At 39.3% G+C, this 14,606-nt stretch overlaps 1 protein-coding gene across 3 annotated transcripts in view; it reads right to left on the bottom strand.

Moving 5' to 3' along the window:
- Nucleotides 1–14,606, bottom strand: part of ADAMTSL1 (ADAMTS like 1) — a 943,111-nt gene that overhangs the window by 119,391 nt on the left and 809,114 nt on the right. For all 3 annotated transcript variants that reach the window (XM_075594935.1, XM_075594947.1, XM_075594940.1), the window contains one exon: nt 9,456–9,540. In XM_075594935.1, coding sequence (XP_075451050.1) covers nt 9,456–9,540 — 85 coding nt within the window. The remainder of the gene's footprint in view (nt 1–9,455; nt 9,541–14,606) is intronic.

Below are 14,606 nucleotides of genomic sequence, written 5' to 3'. Positions count from 1 at the left end.
CCAGTATGGGATTTTGCAACTTGACTGTTGTAGCTGAAAGCAAGCTAACGGTTTCTAGTTATTAATAATAATAATAATAATAACATGTTTATTTATTTATTTATTTATAAAATATTTTACCAGGAAGTAATACATTGAGAGTTACCTCTCGTTTTCAAGTATGTCCTGGGCACAGAGTAAAACAAATAATACATGGTTACAAGTACAGTTACACAAATGAACAAGGTGTACATTATATACAAGACATTGCGTGCACAGTTAAGGAAAATTTATATTATGAGTGTATGAAACAGTTACAGACCAGATTAAAGTGTGAGAGAGCCTTAGATTTGAAAGAACTTAAGCTGGTGGTAGATATGAGAGTCTCTGGTAGGTTGTTCCAGTTTTGGGGTGCACGGAAGGAGAAGGAGAAACGTCCGGATACTTTGTTGAGCCTTGGGACCATGAATAGTCTTTTGGAGTCTGATCTCAGGTGATAGGTGCTGCATGTGGTAGGGGTGAGGAGCTTGTTCCGGTAGCTGGGTAGCTTGCCCAGAAAGTATTTGAGGGTGAGACAGGAAAGGTGAACTTTGCGCCTAGACTCTAGTGATGACCAATCTAGTTCTTTGAGCATTTCGCAGTGATGTGTGTTGTAGTTGCATTGGAGAACAAAACGACAAATTTAATTGTAGAGGGTGTCAAGTTTGCTAAGGTGGGTTTGAGGAGCCGAGCCATATACTATGTCGCCATAGTCAATAATTGGCATTAGCATCTGCTGTGCAATACGCTTTCTGACCAGGAGACTTAGGGAGGATTTGTTCCTGTAAAGAACCCCTAGTTTGGCATAGGTCTTGGTTGTCAGGGTATCAATGTGCATCCCGAATGTTAAGTGGGAGTCAAACCATAAGCCCAGGTATTTAAAACTAGTGACAGGTGTTAGGGTGGTGTTAGTGTTGGTTCTAATCAGGAGCTCAGTCACTGGAAGCTTTACAAATTTAGTCTTGGTCCCAAATACCATTGTTACAGTCTTGTCAGTGTTTAAAAACAGTTTGTTTTGGGAAATCCAGTTTTCGAGTCTCAAAAAGTCAGACTGAAGTATGTGTTGAAGGTCAGAGAGGCTATGGCTGTGTGCATATAGGATTGTGTCATCTGCATACATGTTCTTGTATAGCATTGCTAGTTTTACTTTGCTCTTTACAGAGACATTTTTCAGGCACAGGTCCCTGCCCCGTGGAGCTTACAATGTATTTTTTTGGTGCCTGTGGCGCTGGGAGATAAAGTGACTTGCCCAAGGTCACAAGGAGCCGACACCAGGAAAGGAACCAGGCTCCCCTGCTTCAGTCAGTGCCAGTCAGTGTCTTTTACTCACTTTCTTTTTTTCTTTCAGAAATGGAACACAGAAAACTATTGTTTCTTTATTTAAACCCTCACCCTTCAACTGCTACTTTAACCTTCAGGCCTTGGCTTGATGTTCTTGAAGTTTTCTTCAAATTCATAAATAATAAGAATGATCTCATTGAATAAGTCCCTCTACTGAACTGGTACCATCTGGCGTGCAGACAGTGCCCTGTGTCTTTTATCGTTAACACCAATGCTAATTATGGCATTTTGTTGAAAATATGGATTTTTAAATGGAGCACAGAGCATATCATTAGCATTAAAATTGAATGTAATTATATCAATGTAAGAGATATTCTACAAACATGGTGAGGTGAAGGTTTTGTACTTCAGTGAAAATGTTACGCCTCAATCAACACAAATCATATTTGCAACTCAAATTTATCTCAAATCAGTGTTTCTGAAACATGTTCCCACAAGCGTCACCAATGATCACCAGTTATCCGCTTGCTCAAGCACCCCATCAGTTTATCAATCATACATTTTATTAAAGTTCCTATGCAACTGGTGAAAAACATAAATGAACTACCTAACAGATACCACATTTGACATTTACGATTGCATTCACAATTGCAGTGTTGCCATAACAATGTCTGTCAATTTCTATGTTCTCTTCTAAACATAATCTTTCAGCATCAAAACATTAATAACACATCATCATTTGTCTTCTCATGACAAGGAACCCTGGTTTAGAAACATTGGCTTAGATCCTAACATGCTGTCAATGCTTCATTTGTAACATGTACAGTACAGTAGAAATATATGAACTTCCTAATATCAACTACTAGATGCTGTGAACGTAGCGGAGTGATTAAGTTCTATTTATTTATTGCTAAACAAAGAAGATCAATGAGTCCAGCAAGATAGAAATGAACAGATGGTTTGCACATCAGCAAATCACATCACTGCACATCATGGGCACCTAAAACTGTCTTTAAAGCATTTCCACTAAAAAATGTCTGTTTGTTAATCTCGTAAAGAACAAAAGCAGGCATTGCATACAATCATCATATTTGTTTAAATTGAAATTAGGGATCCAGATGAATTTACTTGCTCCATGATCCAATATCTAAAAATAAAACCCAACATTTGGGTAGTATACATTTCTGTCAGCTGCATTTTCCTAAAGAAAACCTCCAACATTTGGTTGACATTCCTGTGTCTTCTTTTTATTAAGCTTGAGTGGAATCAGAAAGCAAGATAGCAAAATGTGCTGCAATGTAAGGTTCCCAATGCAGGTAATACAAAATATTAAATAGTCATTGGAACAATGTATAAAATACTGTAATACATCAAAAAGAGCAAAAATAGTGCATGTTGAGGGTATTAAAATCATCCAGAGGAGGGTAGCGGTAGCTTCTTCAAGTAGTTCCACCCAGACTCCTTAACCAGTGTAAACATATAATCTATAACACAGAAGCACGCACGGACACTCCTCTCATGGTGTAGAACCCTTTATTAAATGGTATAAATGCACATATTAAATTGTTTTTATATCATCAAATACAGGGTTATGCAACGTGATATGAGTGGCTACTTGTGCTTCTGTTTTATGGAGTGAAATCAGGTACTCTAAAATAGTACTGCCATCATTATCCAACATCATCCAATAAATGGAAAGGGTCGCTCGCGGAATTTGGGCTGACGGACAATATTGTTCATTGTGCTGTCATCATATTCTCATTTTAGAAATATGCTACAGGGCCTTTTTAAAACCAGGTTTGACTAAGCAATATTTATTTGTCCAGAAATGCTGGAGTGGCAGGATTGACTGACGTATACAGTGTTTGTAGTACTCGCTGAGAATGTTTAGGCGGAGACTGACTTCTCTGTTGCCTTTTATATTAACTGTCGCTGTACACCGAGGTGGAAGTGCCAGACCCCCCCCCCCACCCTCCCCAGAGACCAGAAATATCCGGAGGCCTTACCATGTAGAGGATTAATAGTACTGTATTGATTTGTGAATATTTGTTTTCAAATGATTTCACTAAAACAGATTCAACATTGTCATCTCCCAATACATAAATTAGTTATAATTATTAATCTAGTTATTGTTTAATAACAATTCTTAGTCAGTTAGTGGTTTGTATAATCCTCGAGAAGACAATCCCAGAACCCACCCAAACGGGCGGTGAATAGTGCTTTGTTAAATGTTTCACCTGGCCAGGACTATTGTTGTGTTGTTGTGTTGTACCTTGCTTTGATGCCCGAGTTCTGCTACATCATATGAACTTTGCTAGCCTACAGTAGTTTAATCTGTGTCTTTTTATAAAGACACTAGGAAGTGCAAGAGTCAGTTTGTGCTCCTTAATTCTGTTTTAACTTCCAAGTGGATCCGCATTAACCCTTTAGGCACTTTCCCATATCTCCCGATGTTCAGTCCAGAAGACAAGAAATATTATGCATTTAGTGAAAGTACCTACTAAAATGGAGTTTACTGTACTTTGACAGGGTTAGCAGGTTTAAATAATGTTTGGATCAAAAGATGCAACTAAATGACTTAGGAACAAAATGTAGAACTTCACTATTAAATGTTGAGCCAGTTTGGGGGGAGCGCAGAAATTGTATTTATTTTTGACATACATGTACTGTATTAGTGAGTGCAGTTCTGTGTCTTATAAAGTGACTATCTTGTAATTCTATGAATGTTCTGACCTAGTAATGTTGAGTACACTGGCATGTCTTTTTATTTCTTATTTTGATTGGACTTTGTTTTTCTCACACACTTACGCTGTTACTATCTTTCACATACAGTACTCTATTTATTTATTTAATTAATTAATAATTTCCCCACTATTTATGCATTTGTCTATTCAAGTTTCTATATGCTTATCTATCTGTCATTTTATTTATTATGTCTATAATGTATATGAATATCCCCTTCTATCTACTGTATGTGAAAAAGTAAGTGAAACCCTGTTTTAGTTAGCTAAATTAAGCGGGATAATTAGAATCAGGTGTTTAAATAATTAGATAGACCTTCAGGGGTGAGTTTGGAAGGCCCTACCTTACAGTACATAAAGATCAGAAACTTTCTTCGTATTGTCCTAGCCACACAGGTGTGTGGAAACATGTCATGCCACGATCAAAATAAATCTCTGAGAACCTCAGAAAAGCAGTCATTGATGCTCATCAGTCTGGAAAGGGTTACAAAACAATTTCTAAGGATTTGGGGCTCCACGAATCCACTGTCTAACAGATAATCTATAAATAGAGAAAGTTCAAGACCACAGTCACTCTACAGAGGAGCGGTCATCCTACAAAAGTCTCTGCAAGAACAAACCGGCAAACTATCCAGGAAGTCACAAAGAAACCCAGAGTAACATCCAAGGTTCTGCAGACCACTCTAGCCTGGACTAATGTGAGTGTTCATGGCTCAACTGTCAGAAAAAACTGAACAAGAATTGTGTTCATGGAAGTATAGCAAGGAAGAAACCACTGCTCTCTAAAAAGAACATTGCTGCCCATTTGAAGTTCGATAAAGACAATGTTCTCTGGACAAATAAGTCAAAGGTAGAAATTTTGGGCCTGAATCAGAAAAGTTCTGTTTGGCAAAAACCAAACACTGCATTCGAACAGAAGAACCTCATCCCAACCATCAAGCATGGTGGTGTGAGTGTGATGGTTTGGGGCTGCTTTGCTGCCTCAGGCCCTAGATTGCTTGCCATCATTGACACAACCATGAATTCTGCATTGTATCCGAAGATTCTAGAGGAGAATGTCAGACCATCCATCCATGAGCTGAAGGAAAAATAGGTCGTGCAGCAAGACAATGGTCTTAAATATATAAACATATCTACAAAAGAATGACTGCAAAAGAAGAAATTCTGCATTTTAGAATGGCCTAGTCAAAGTCTGGACCTAAACTCCATCAAAATGTTTTGGCAGAACCTGAAACGAGCTGTCCATGCAAGGAAGCCATCAACTGTCACTTAGTTGAAGCAGTTCTGTAAGGCAGCATAGGCCAAGATTTCTGAACATGATGTGAGAGACTGACCAGCAGTTACAGGAAACGCTTAGTTGAAGTTATTGCTGCTTAAAGGGCGCAACCAGGTACTGAATTTAAAGGTTCACATACTTTTTCAATGGATATTAAATGTTGAATCATTTGTGGATAAATAAATGTTGAAAAAGTATCATGTTGTTGTGTCATTTGTATGTTCAGATTATCTTTATTTATTTTAGGACAGAGATTAAGATCTAATAACATTTTAGGTTTCAAATATGTGAAAATCGAAAGGGGTTCACAAACGTTTTCTCGCCACTGTGTCTGTAAAAATCCTATGTACATTGATCCTTACCACACACTATATTGTAATTGTGAAGCGCTTTGCGTACCATTGGGTGAAATACGCTATATGGAATAAAGTTATTATTATATTGTGTTTTAAGGCAATGGAGAATGGTTATGGCACTGGAATCCCGGGTTATTACTATTGAAGGCAATGGCAGTATACGAGGGATCGCAGTGCAATAACCGGAATGAAATGTTAGAGAATCCTGGCGGATGTTTCTGCAAAATAATTCAATGTGAGAGATCTGAGAATTCTGGATTATGTAAAAACAAAAAAAACAAAAACCACAAAGGAAAATATTAAAACTTGTTTTAAAGCAGTGTGTGGCAAAGCATTTTATAATGTGCTGGCTTCTGAAATTAGAGATTGGGATCTTCTACTTTTGGCTCTGAAGAAACAGCTAAGTTTGAAGCAACTTTTCAAGGTCTTAAAAAGACTAATGCAAAAGCAAGACCTTATTTCCATGATGGAACTAAGAGACAAAATGTTCCTAATTTGGCTGCAATCCTTCTGTTGCGTGCTTAGAGCAGCTGATTCATATTTGACAGCGAAGAACTTTAATTGTTTGGCTTATGTACAATGATAATTGAGTTCAAAATGATGCTATTTGTTTATCTAATTAAGCTTCTGCATCTCCAAAAATCTGTTGACATCCTTTCTTACAAAGCTCGAATCTAGAATATATCTAGAGACATATATCTTCTAGAATATTAAACTGAAAACCATGACAGAAAAGAAATAAGGATGTCACTTGTATTTTAACCACACATTAAAAAAAAGTTATGGTTGGTAAAAAAGTGACAAAACCCCTCCACAGTACAGCAAATTAAAATACCACTTGTGGTGCATTTGCATGCCTCATTAGACATGCAAATGCACCACAAGTGTTTTTTTTATTTGCTGTATACTGTGTAATGGAGGGTTTTCGTTACTTTTTTTACCGACCATCATTTAAAAAAAAATTATGTCTGGTTATACGCTCCCACCAGCTTCCCATTGTACAGCCAGCAACCAGCCTTGCACTGATGAGACCCAAAATCTTGAAACAGCTGTCTGTGAGTAGGTTTACTGGCTATGCACTTCTTTAACCCAGGCTGTGCTGAAAAGCTGTGTAATGTGGCAGGTATAAACTTACAGAAGTTTATGTTAAAATGGATGAGAAGTAAAGAGTGACAAACTTTGCTCATTTGCCTGTTATTACCCAGAATCCCTCGCTTCAGTGGAAGCACTGTAAGCTGGGAGACAATGGGGAAAGACAGGGTTGCAGACCTATCTGAGACATGTGAATGCACCGCAAGTAGTATTTTTATTTACTGTACACTTGTATTTTAAAAAGAAGCTAAGGGTGTCACCGTGCAAAGAAACATTAAGAGCTACTGTTCTACAGATTATGGGGGCTCTTCTTTGAACTGTGCTTGTGCTGATTAAAGGAACAAACGCACTGAAGCTTCAATTGACTTCAATGGGAGTTTCGGTAAAGTACTGTCCCAATTGGCACTATTGCAGTTTAATGAATAATCCCCTATGAGAATATATATATATTTTTGGGCTTTGCATTTTATTTAAAATACTAAATTCCTGTGTTTGTTGCAGGCAGCATCATTTTTTTATTTTTTTTTCATTTTGTTTTTAACTCTACACATTCAAAATGTTCACTTCCATTGGGTTCGTGGACAGCAATAAAGATAGTTATGTCATAGGTATATAAAAATGCTCAAAGTAAAATGCTTCTATTTTAAAGAAGTGAAGCAAACATTCAGATTTTAATTAAAATACAAGAAATGACACAAGACCCTTTGTCCAGCGGCAGTCATAAAATACGGCACGTAAATCCCAAGGATCATATACTCTCTGCTTGCTAATGTGTGTTATATTGTAGGGCCTAAGTGCTGCAGTAGCTGGGGGAAACATGTGCTTCATTTGCAATCTAATACAACTTAGATTAACTAGTCCTACATGGCAATTCTATCCCACTGAAAGGAAAATTTATTTGCCTGCATTAAGATTTCTATTTCAGCCCCGTAAGCCGTTACCTAGACTGGCCAGGGAATTCTGTAAATTGTGCACATTAATCACAGTACAAGGGATATAGTAATAAGCGACATTTTAATAATAGCATTTCAAGCTTCCTTATAGAAACACTGAGGTTTCGGCGCTGAGAACCGTGGCTTCATTTCCTTTTAATCGGTTTCCAAAAATTCGACCTGTACATTTGCCCGTGAAATAGTCTTTTCTTTTTACACTTTTTTATTTCAAAAATTAAAAATCGGCATTAAAATGCTGTCTTACGTCTCTACCAGTGCTTTCCGACAGACTTGGTATTTCATTCAGACTGCAGTAGTTTCATTTTGCCGATTATTGAAAGGGCTACAGTATGACTTTATATTGCGTCTCATTACATCACATGGGTCATGCATGGACACCAATGATTGTGCACAAAAAGCGCCATACAATGGTTCTCCTATTGATAAAGTTAAATGTTTGCTACAGCTCATAGGTGCTGAAGAGAGATTCTTTATGTAATAAACATCATGCATTGCATGGGAACATATCGATTTTAGATCAAACCAAAGCTGAAGACTGAAGGGAAAATAATGCTCTATATCAATTTGTACTATGAAACAGAGCCTAATATGGACTCTCATTGGGCCGTGATGAGGAACCACACAACAACAGAAAGTGGCAAAATAACACAGGTGTATGAACTTACCTTAGAAAGATATACAAATGCTTGCATTTTTTTTTTTTTTTACAAAGCATTAACATGGTATACAGTACTAATACAGTGTATTATATATACACATATACACACACACACACACAGTAGTGTGTATGGCTGCTTATATGTGAGTAGCCATTTGTGAGCCTTACATCATTACTACTGCACCGACACACTTTATTCGAGCAAATACCCAGTATGTACCTGGCAGATACCTGGAATGCGCCGCTCCTCACCTCTGACAAGCCCCGTTGCGTTTGCCTTCCCAGCCTGGGTTCATGCCTGGCTGACGGGCGGCTGATCTGTTAAATGATAATGATTAGGATTTAATAGGTTGTAATGCTTCGCGTGTCTACCAGATGGCATAAATTCATGAATTGTAATGCAGTATATATATATATACTGTGCAGTATTGCAGCCAGTGGGAATAAAATGCTTCAATCCCTGCCTGGAAAATACCTCAATGCACTCGGGCAGAAAACAGTCACAAACCTCAATACACCCGGGTATACCCGAATTCGTGGGACTAGCCGAGCTCGAATAAAGTGTGTCGCCAGTGTATTTTCAATTTTTAAACATTGCTGTACTATGTGATGTTTTTTATTTACATGGCTGCAAGCTGCGCTCCTCTGGTCCTTTTTGGAAAGAATTGAACATAAAGGAGCTTACCATTTTAAAGACAGAGCCTTTATCCCTAGGACCCTCATTTTCCAGGCTCTTATTGTATTTTACCGTCACTATCCACAATCTGAAAAGCCTATACATTTCTTTCCTTCGTAAGGCACAGAAATATACAATGATTTGGCTTGTGTCAGTAGACATTCTGGAGGGTACATGTGGAAATCATTCTAAGACCCAGAATACATTTGTGTGACACTCTCCCTGTATAACTTTCCAAAAGTATCAGCTTGCCTCTCGTGCTGAAGTCCTCTGCTCTTTAGTCTTGTTCTACAATTATCATGCGATTTATTGTTGCTTAATTAGACAAAAAAATTACAAAATATACCAGTAGGATAATAGGAAAGGATCAATTGAGACACGGAATAGTTTGCTGAATGACTTACGAAGGTTCTTCTGACACAGCTGTTGCTTCTTCCAGTTCTTGCGCTTGCTTATACCATGGCAGCTTGGCTTCCACAGGCAGTTTCTCTGCAAGTTAAAGCAAAACATACATATTTATTGCAGTGAGTACATCATTTCTCTATTTTAACCCTTACAGTATACTTATGACTTCCCCTGTATATCACAGGGCACCCTATGACTTTTAGGGAATGTCATTAGACTACTTCTCCTTTTCTATGGGGAGATTGCAATTCACACACTGCATCCACTTGTGGAATAAACACCCTTTTCCCCTCCACATTCCCTACTGTGAATAAGATTAAATCCAAAGCGATCCATAGAAATTGCCATCAGATGAGAATAACTGGGCCCACTTGCGTTGAAACCCCAAATTAAGATCCTTGACTTTTTATATTTAGGACGCCCCGGGGTCTGTTTGAATTACTTTTTTTTAAATTCTTTACCGTATTAGCCTCCAACACTGAGAGGCTACCCTAATCCACTACCCTTTCAGCGAAAAAGTGCTATTTCCCATCTGTCTCTCTATAAAGTGCCTCCTTTTTCTATCCCTGGCACCATACTCCCAGATATCGTTCCTCTTTGGTGGTTGACAGTATAGTATTCCTGTGTTATACCTCTGGGTTTTGTTTGGACCCCCTCCTCGGTCGCCGTGCCCCCCATGTACATTGAATAATTTAAGATGTATTTAATATATTGACTAATTTAATGAGAATTGCCATGCAAAGCACAATAGGTAGTAACAGAATACATCGTTATTGCTTTTATTACATGCAAATTTGTTTTTTTTTAGGGAGCATGTTGCAATTATCAGGTATAAATTCTAAAACGGAATTAAAAAGAAATACATCACACAATGCCCAGTGTATGCAGTAAAAACCTTTATTTGCTTTATTTCACCTTTTTGCTTTTACATCAACATGTCTGCACAAATAAAAACACTCCTTGCGAATCTTATAATGATGTATATTACAGAATTGGAGCGTAAAAGCAACGAATGCAAAAAAAATTCAGGACAATAATACTATACTGTACAACATGGCAAATAATTATAGTACATTTGCTGGCTTCAGATGTTGAAGGGGTGGTATATTTCCCTCTCACATAAACTGCTGCTTCATGCAAAATGTTCCATTAAACGTTCAGAATGATCCATGGAATTTCCCAGCAAGTCTAACTAGACACACGCTAAATAAAGAATTAATAAGGTACTTGGAAGGGGAAAATGGTCATGTTCTGATAATATAGGAAACCTATAAAAATGAACATGTCCACTATTGTTTGAAGAAACTAAGCTATAGGGAAGTAATATGATATGAAAGATGGTGTCTGTGAAGACGATCAAGCGTTGATTATTAAAACATTATAGAACAGAAACAGAGTTGAGCTGTTCCAATGCAGCTGGCACTGTACATGTTCTGGGGAGACACGCTGCTCAGAAAGGATCGGAGTTTCCATGGAATGATATTTTTATTTACAGCACACTATAGGGTGGAGGTTTTTTGTCACTTTTTTACCCACCCTAACTTATTTAATGTGTAGCTGAAACCTATCCCAGCTTCAAATTGCCAAAGCCAGTAGTACAGCACTGATGAGACCCAAAAGGTGGAAACAGCGGTCTGTGAGTACTGTAGGTTTACTGGCTATGCACTTCTTTAACCCAGGCTGTGCTGACACGTCCGCCATGCCTCCACGTTGCCTCGGACCTCAGTGCAGGGAACGCTTGAGCGACAGGCTCTCCATTGCGCGCACATGCCATAAACGTAGCCTAAGAGATAATGGGGAAAACCAGGGTCGCAGACCTGTCTGAGACATGTGGATGTGCTCACAAGTGATATTTTTATTTGTCATAAGGTGTAAAGGGTGAAAACGGAGCACAGCCAGCAATATGGTCAAAAATGAGATATCCAGGGCAAACTAAAAAATATTGATTTATTTGGAAGCTCTTAGAAGAATGGCAGATGAAACACACCTACGCGTTTCGTGCGGGTGCACTTTACAACCTTTGTGCCCAAATGGGAATATATTATATGCCACATTATGTGGTTGTCAGGTGGACACCGCTAGGCACGTATCCCTCTCTGGAATGCCCTATATATGGATTTTTTGTCACTCTGGACACTCATTATGTTATCCGGATACTGATGGACTTATACATTCATATTTTTGATATTTTGATATAGAGTTTACATGCGATTTTGAGCATCATCTCACACCTAAATATATAATTTGTCATAGGGACTATTGCAAGTTCCCCAAGACTAGGCTTATCAGTTCATCTACCATGCTGCATTTAAAGCACGAGTTACATACTTTATTCAGTTATCTCTGATGAAAAACAAGGTGCACATGTGAAATCATTGTCTAATTCTCCAATGAATTTCATTTTTGTTTCAATTAGCCAACAATATATATTTGTGTAGTGATATCTGAGTAAGCAATTCATTATGAGAAACAGCGGCAATTGGTGGCGGATTCAATTTGTATCCAGTGTTTCATTCAATTCCTCAAATACAGATGAAGGAGGCATTATTGTTGGTCGGTGTGAAATGGTGGGAATCAGGATATATAGTGATATACTCACGAACACTGCCTCTGAATCTGTTTGAATCTGAGGTATGATAGGATGTCTTGTGTTAGGCTGCGCGTATAGTGCCAGCGATGGCGATGCAACGTCGCGGCAAAACAAATGTATTGCCGCCGTTGCGTGCGCATATAGTAAGCGCGACACAGCGAAATTTGGAAGCCGGTCAAATTTGATTTTTCAGAGGCTGCCGCCACATGTGACAGCCTCTGAACCAATCAATGGCCAGGTCGCTAGCGACGTCGCTGCAAAGTGAAATACAACTTTCGAGGGTTTCAACGGCAACGTCATCGTCACGTCGCGCACCCTATAAGCGCGGCCTTATCTGGGAAACAATTTCAATTAACATGCTACATCTGTAAGTGAATGGTACATGGCTGGTCTTAGGGCGAGGCAGGCGCTTTGGGCCCCCGCTCCCTCCTCCTGTCGGCACCAGGATCCGGAGCCCCCAGACTGGCATGACCGCTTCTCATCGAGAGGAAGGTAGGTGTGGGTTTTTTCTTTGAGAGGGTGTGTGGGTTTTTTCTTTGAGAGGGTGTCTTATGTTCTCTGGAGCGGGCAATCTCCTGTAGCATCGCATTGAAATAGTTATCGACGTCAAGTAACGGCGCAACGTCATATGACGATGCGTTGCCATGATAAAAGTGCCGTCAAATGCCACGATGACGTCATAAGACAGGGGAAATAATAATAATAATAATAATAATAGCATGTTCTTGTATAGCGCTGCTAGTTTTACGTAGTGCTTTACAGAGACATTTTGCAGGCACAGGTCCCTGCCCTGTGGAGCTTACAATCTATGTTTTTGGTGCCTGAGGAACAGGGAGAAATAGCGACTTACTCAAGGTCACAAGGAGCCGACACCGGGAATTGAACCAGTTCCCCTGCTTCAAGCTCAGTGCCAGAGTCAGTATCTTTACTCACTGAGCCACTCCTTCTCCTTCAAAAAGAATTAATAGGTTTGAAAGCAAAGGGTGAAAAAATGAAGATGAGAGTAGGCTGAACATATTGTATCAGAAGAAAAAACAACCATTGTTGGATAAATCAGAAAATGTCTTGGAGCAACATGGAGAAGAGAGCCTTGTAACCGCAGTACCTGGGATTGTCTTCAACCAGCAGTGGATCGGCAAGGGCTGAAGGTGAAGAGGATGATATATGTAGTTGTCAATATAGAAACAAATGTAATTTAACTTTCTAATCATTATTTTTTAAGAATGAAAGCAAAAAAATTGAGCTAAGCTTAAAGAGGCACTTAAAAAAAATTACCTTTATTGAAAACTAATTACCTAAGATGCCGATCGATTTGTTCACCGTGATCGATCAGCAAAGATCCTGGTTCCCAGGGTTCACTAATGGCTGCCTTTCAGTTTCAGTGAATCCTTCAGTCAGTGTAAGGCTAAGATTATACAGCCTGTGACTGCGCTCACGCACTTGTGTGTGTGTTCGCGTGCCAACTACAACTTGACTAATGCCTATGAGGCCGCTTCGTGTGCGCGCACACAATGGAGCACGCTGGCGCGACCACGAATTGAAGAAACAAAAAAAATTGTCATTTCAAGTGCTGACGCGTGACGTCAGCATCACGTGAGTTGGTTCAGCCAATGAGGGCGAAACAGCTTTGTGACGCATCCGCCATGCCTCCAGATCGCCTCCCCAATCTCCTGCAGCCATTTTCACAGATCGCTGGGCATGCAGGAGTGCGTGAGGCTATGCGCGCTGTCACGCAGTCTGTATAATCTCAGCATAACTCAGCAGCTACAATGTATTCTTATATTACCAAAGTAACATTATATATTGTTACAGTTTTCAGCTCAGACTGTTGGGAACATTGGCAACAAATTATCACTAACAGGAAAGTGTTGCAAAAATGTTGCACTGCTGGGCAAGTGTGTTAAACCTGCTATACAAATCAAAGGATGACCAGTACAGATGGAGCCACCTGTATTCAACCACTTGCCTGGGAAAATACTTTACAATCTCACAGTAATGCTGCAACATTTCTGTGAGATTCTGCAGCCAGACTAATGGCGTATCGGATTAACGCAGCGGGGGTCCCTGCAGTCCCATAACATTTGAAAAACAGGTAATTCGTAATTTGACGCCGCGTTGCCATGGCGACGTGTCAGCAGCCGCCTGAATCTCGGTAAGTAATAAGTTGCAGAGGCCTCACGCGATCCCCCCCGGCATTTTATTTAAATGCCGTGGGGAAGAGCGCAGGGCCTCTGCAACCACCGCGCCCCCCACAAAATTCTCCCGCCCCCCCCAGTTTGCGCACCACTGAGATAGCCACAGTATTTTCCCAAGCAAGTCGTCGGATACTGGTGGCTGCATCTGTATATTAAAACTCATTAAAAATGGCATTAAGAGTTAAATAATAAATATTTTAAATGTAGTAAGTATTATTTAATACTAGAGGAAGTGATTTATTTAAAAAACAAAACACGGAAATTGCATTGAATGCTCTTTTAAGAGGCTCATATAAAAACACTATAAGCAAACATTTCCCCTAAAAATAGAAATCTACTGGAGGATCTTTAGGATCTGCACAATG

The sequence above is a fragment of the Ascaphus truei genome, chromosome 1 (assembly GCF_040206685.1).
Source record: "Ascaphus truei isolate aAscTru1 chromosome 1, aAscTru1.hap1, whole genome shotgun sequence".
Taxonomy (NCBI): Eukaryota; Metazoa; Chordata; class Amphibia; order Anura; family Ascaphidae; genus Ascaphus; species Ascaphus truei.
Note: the sequence above shows the minus strand (reverse complement) of the source record. Positions and strands in the feature narration are given on the sequence as shown.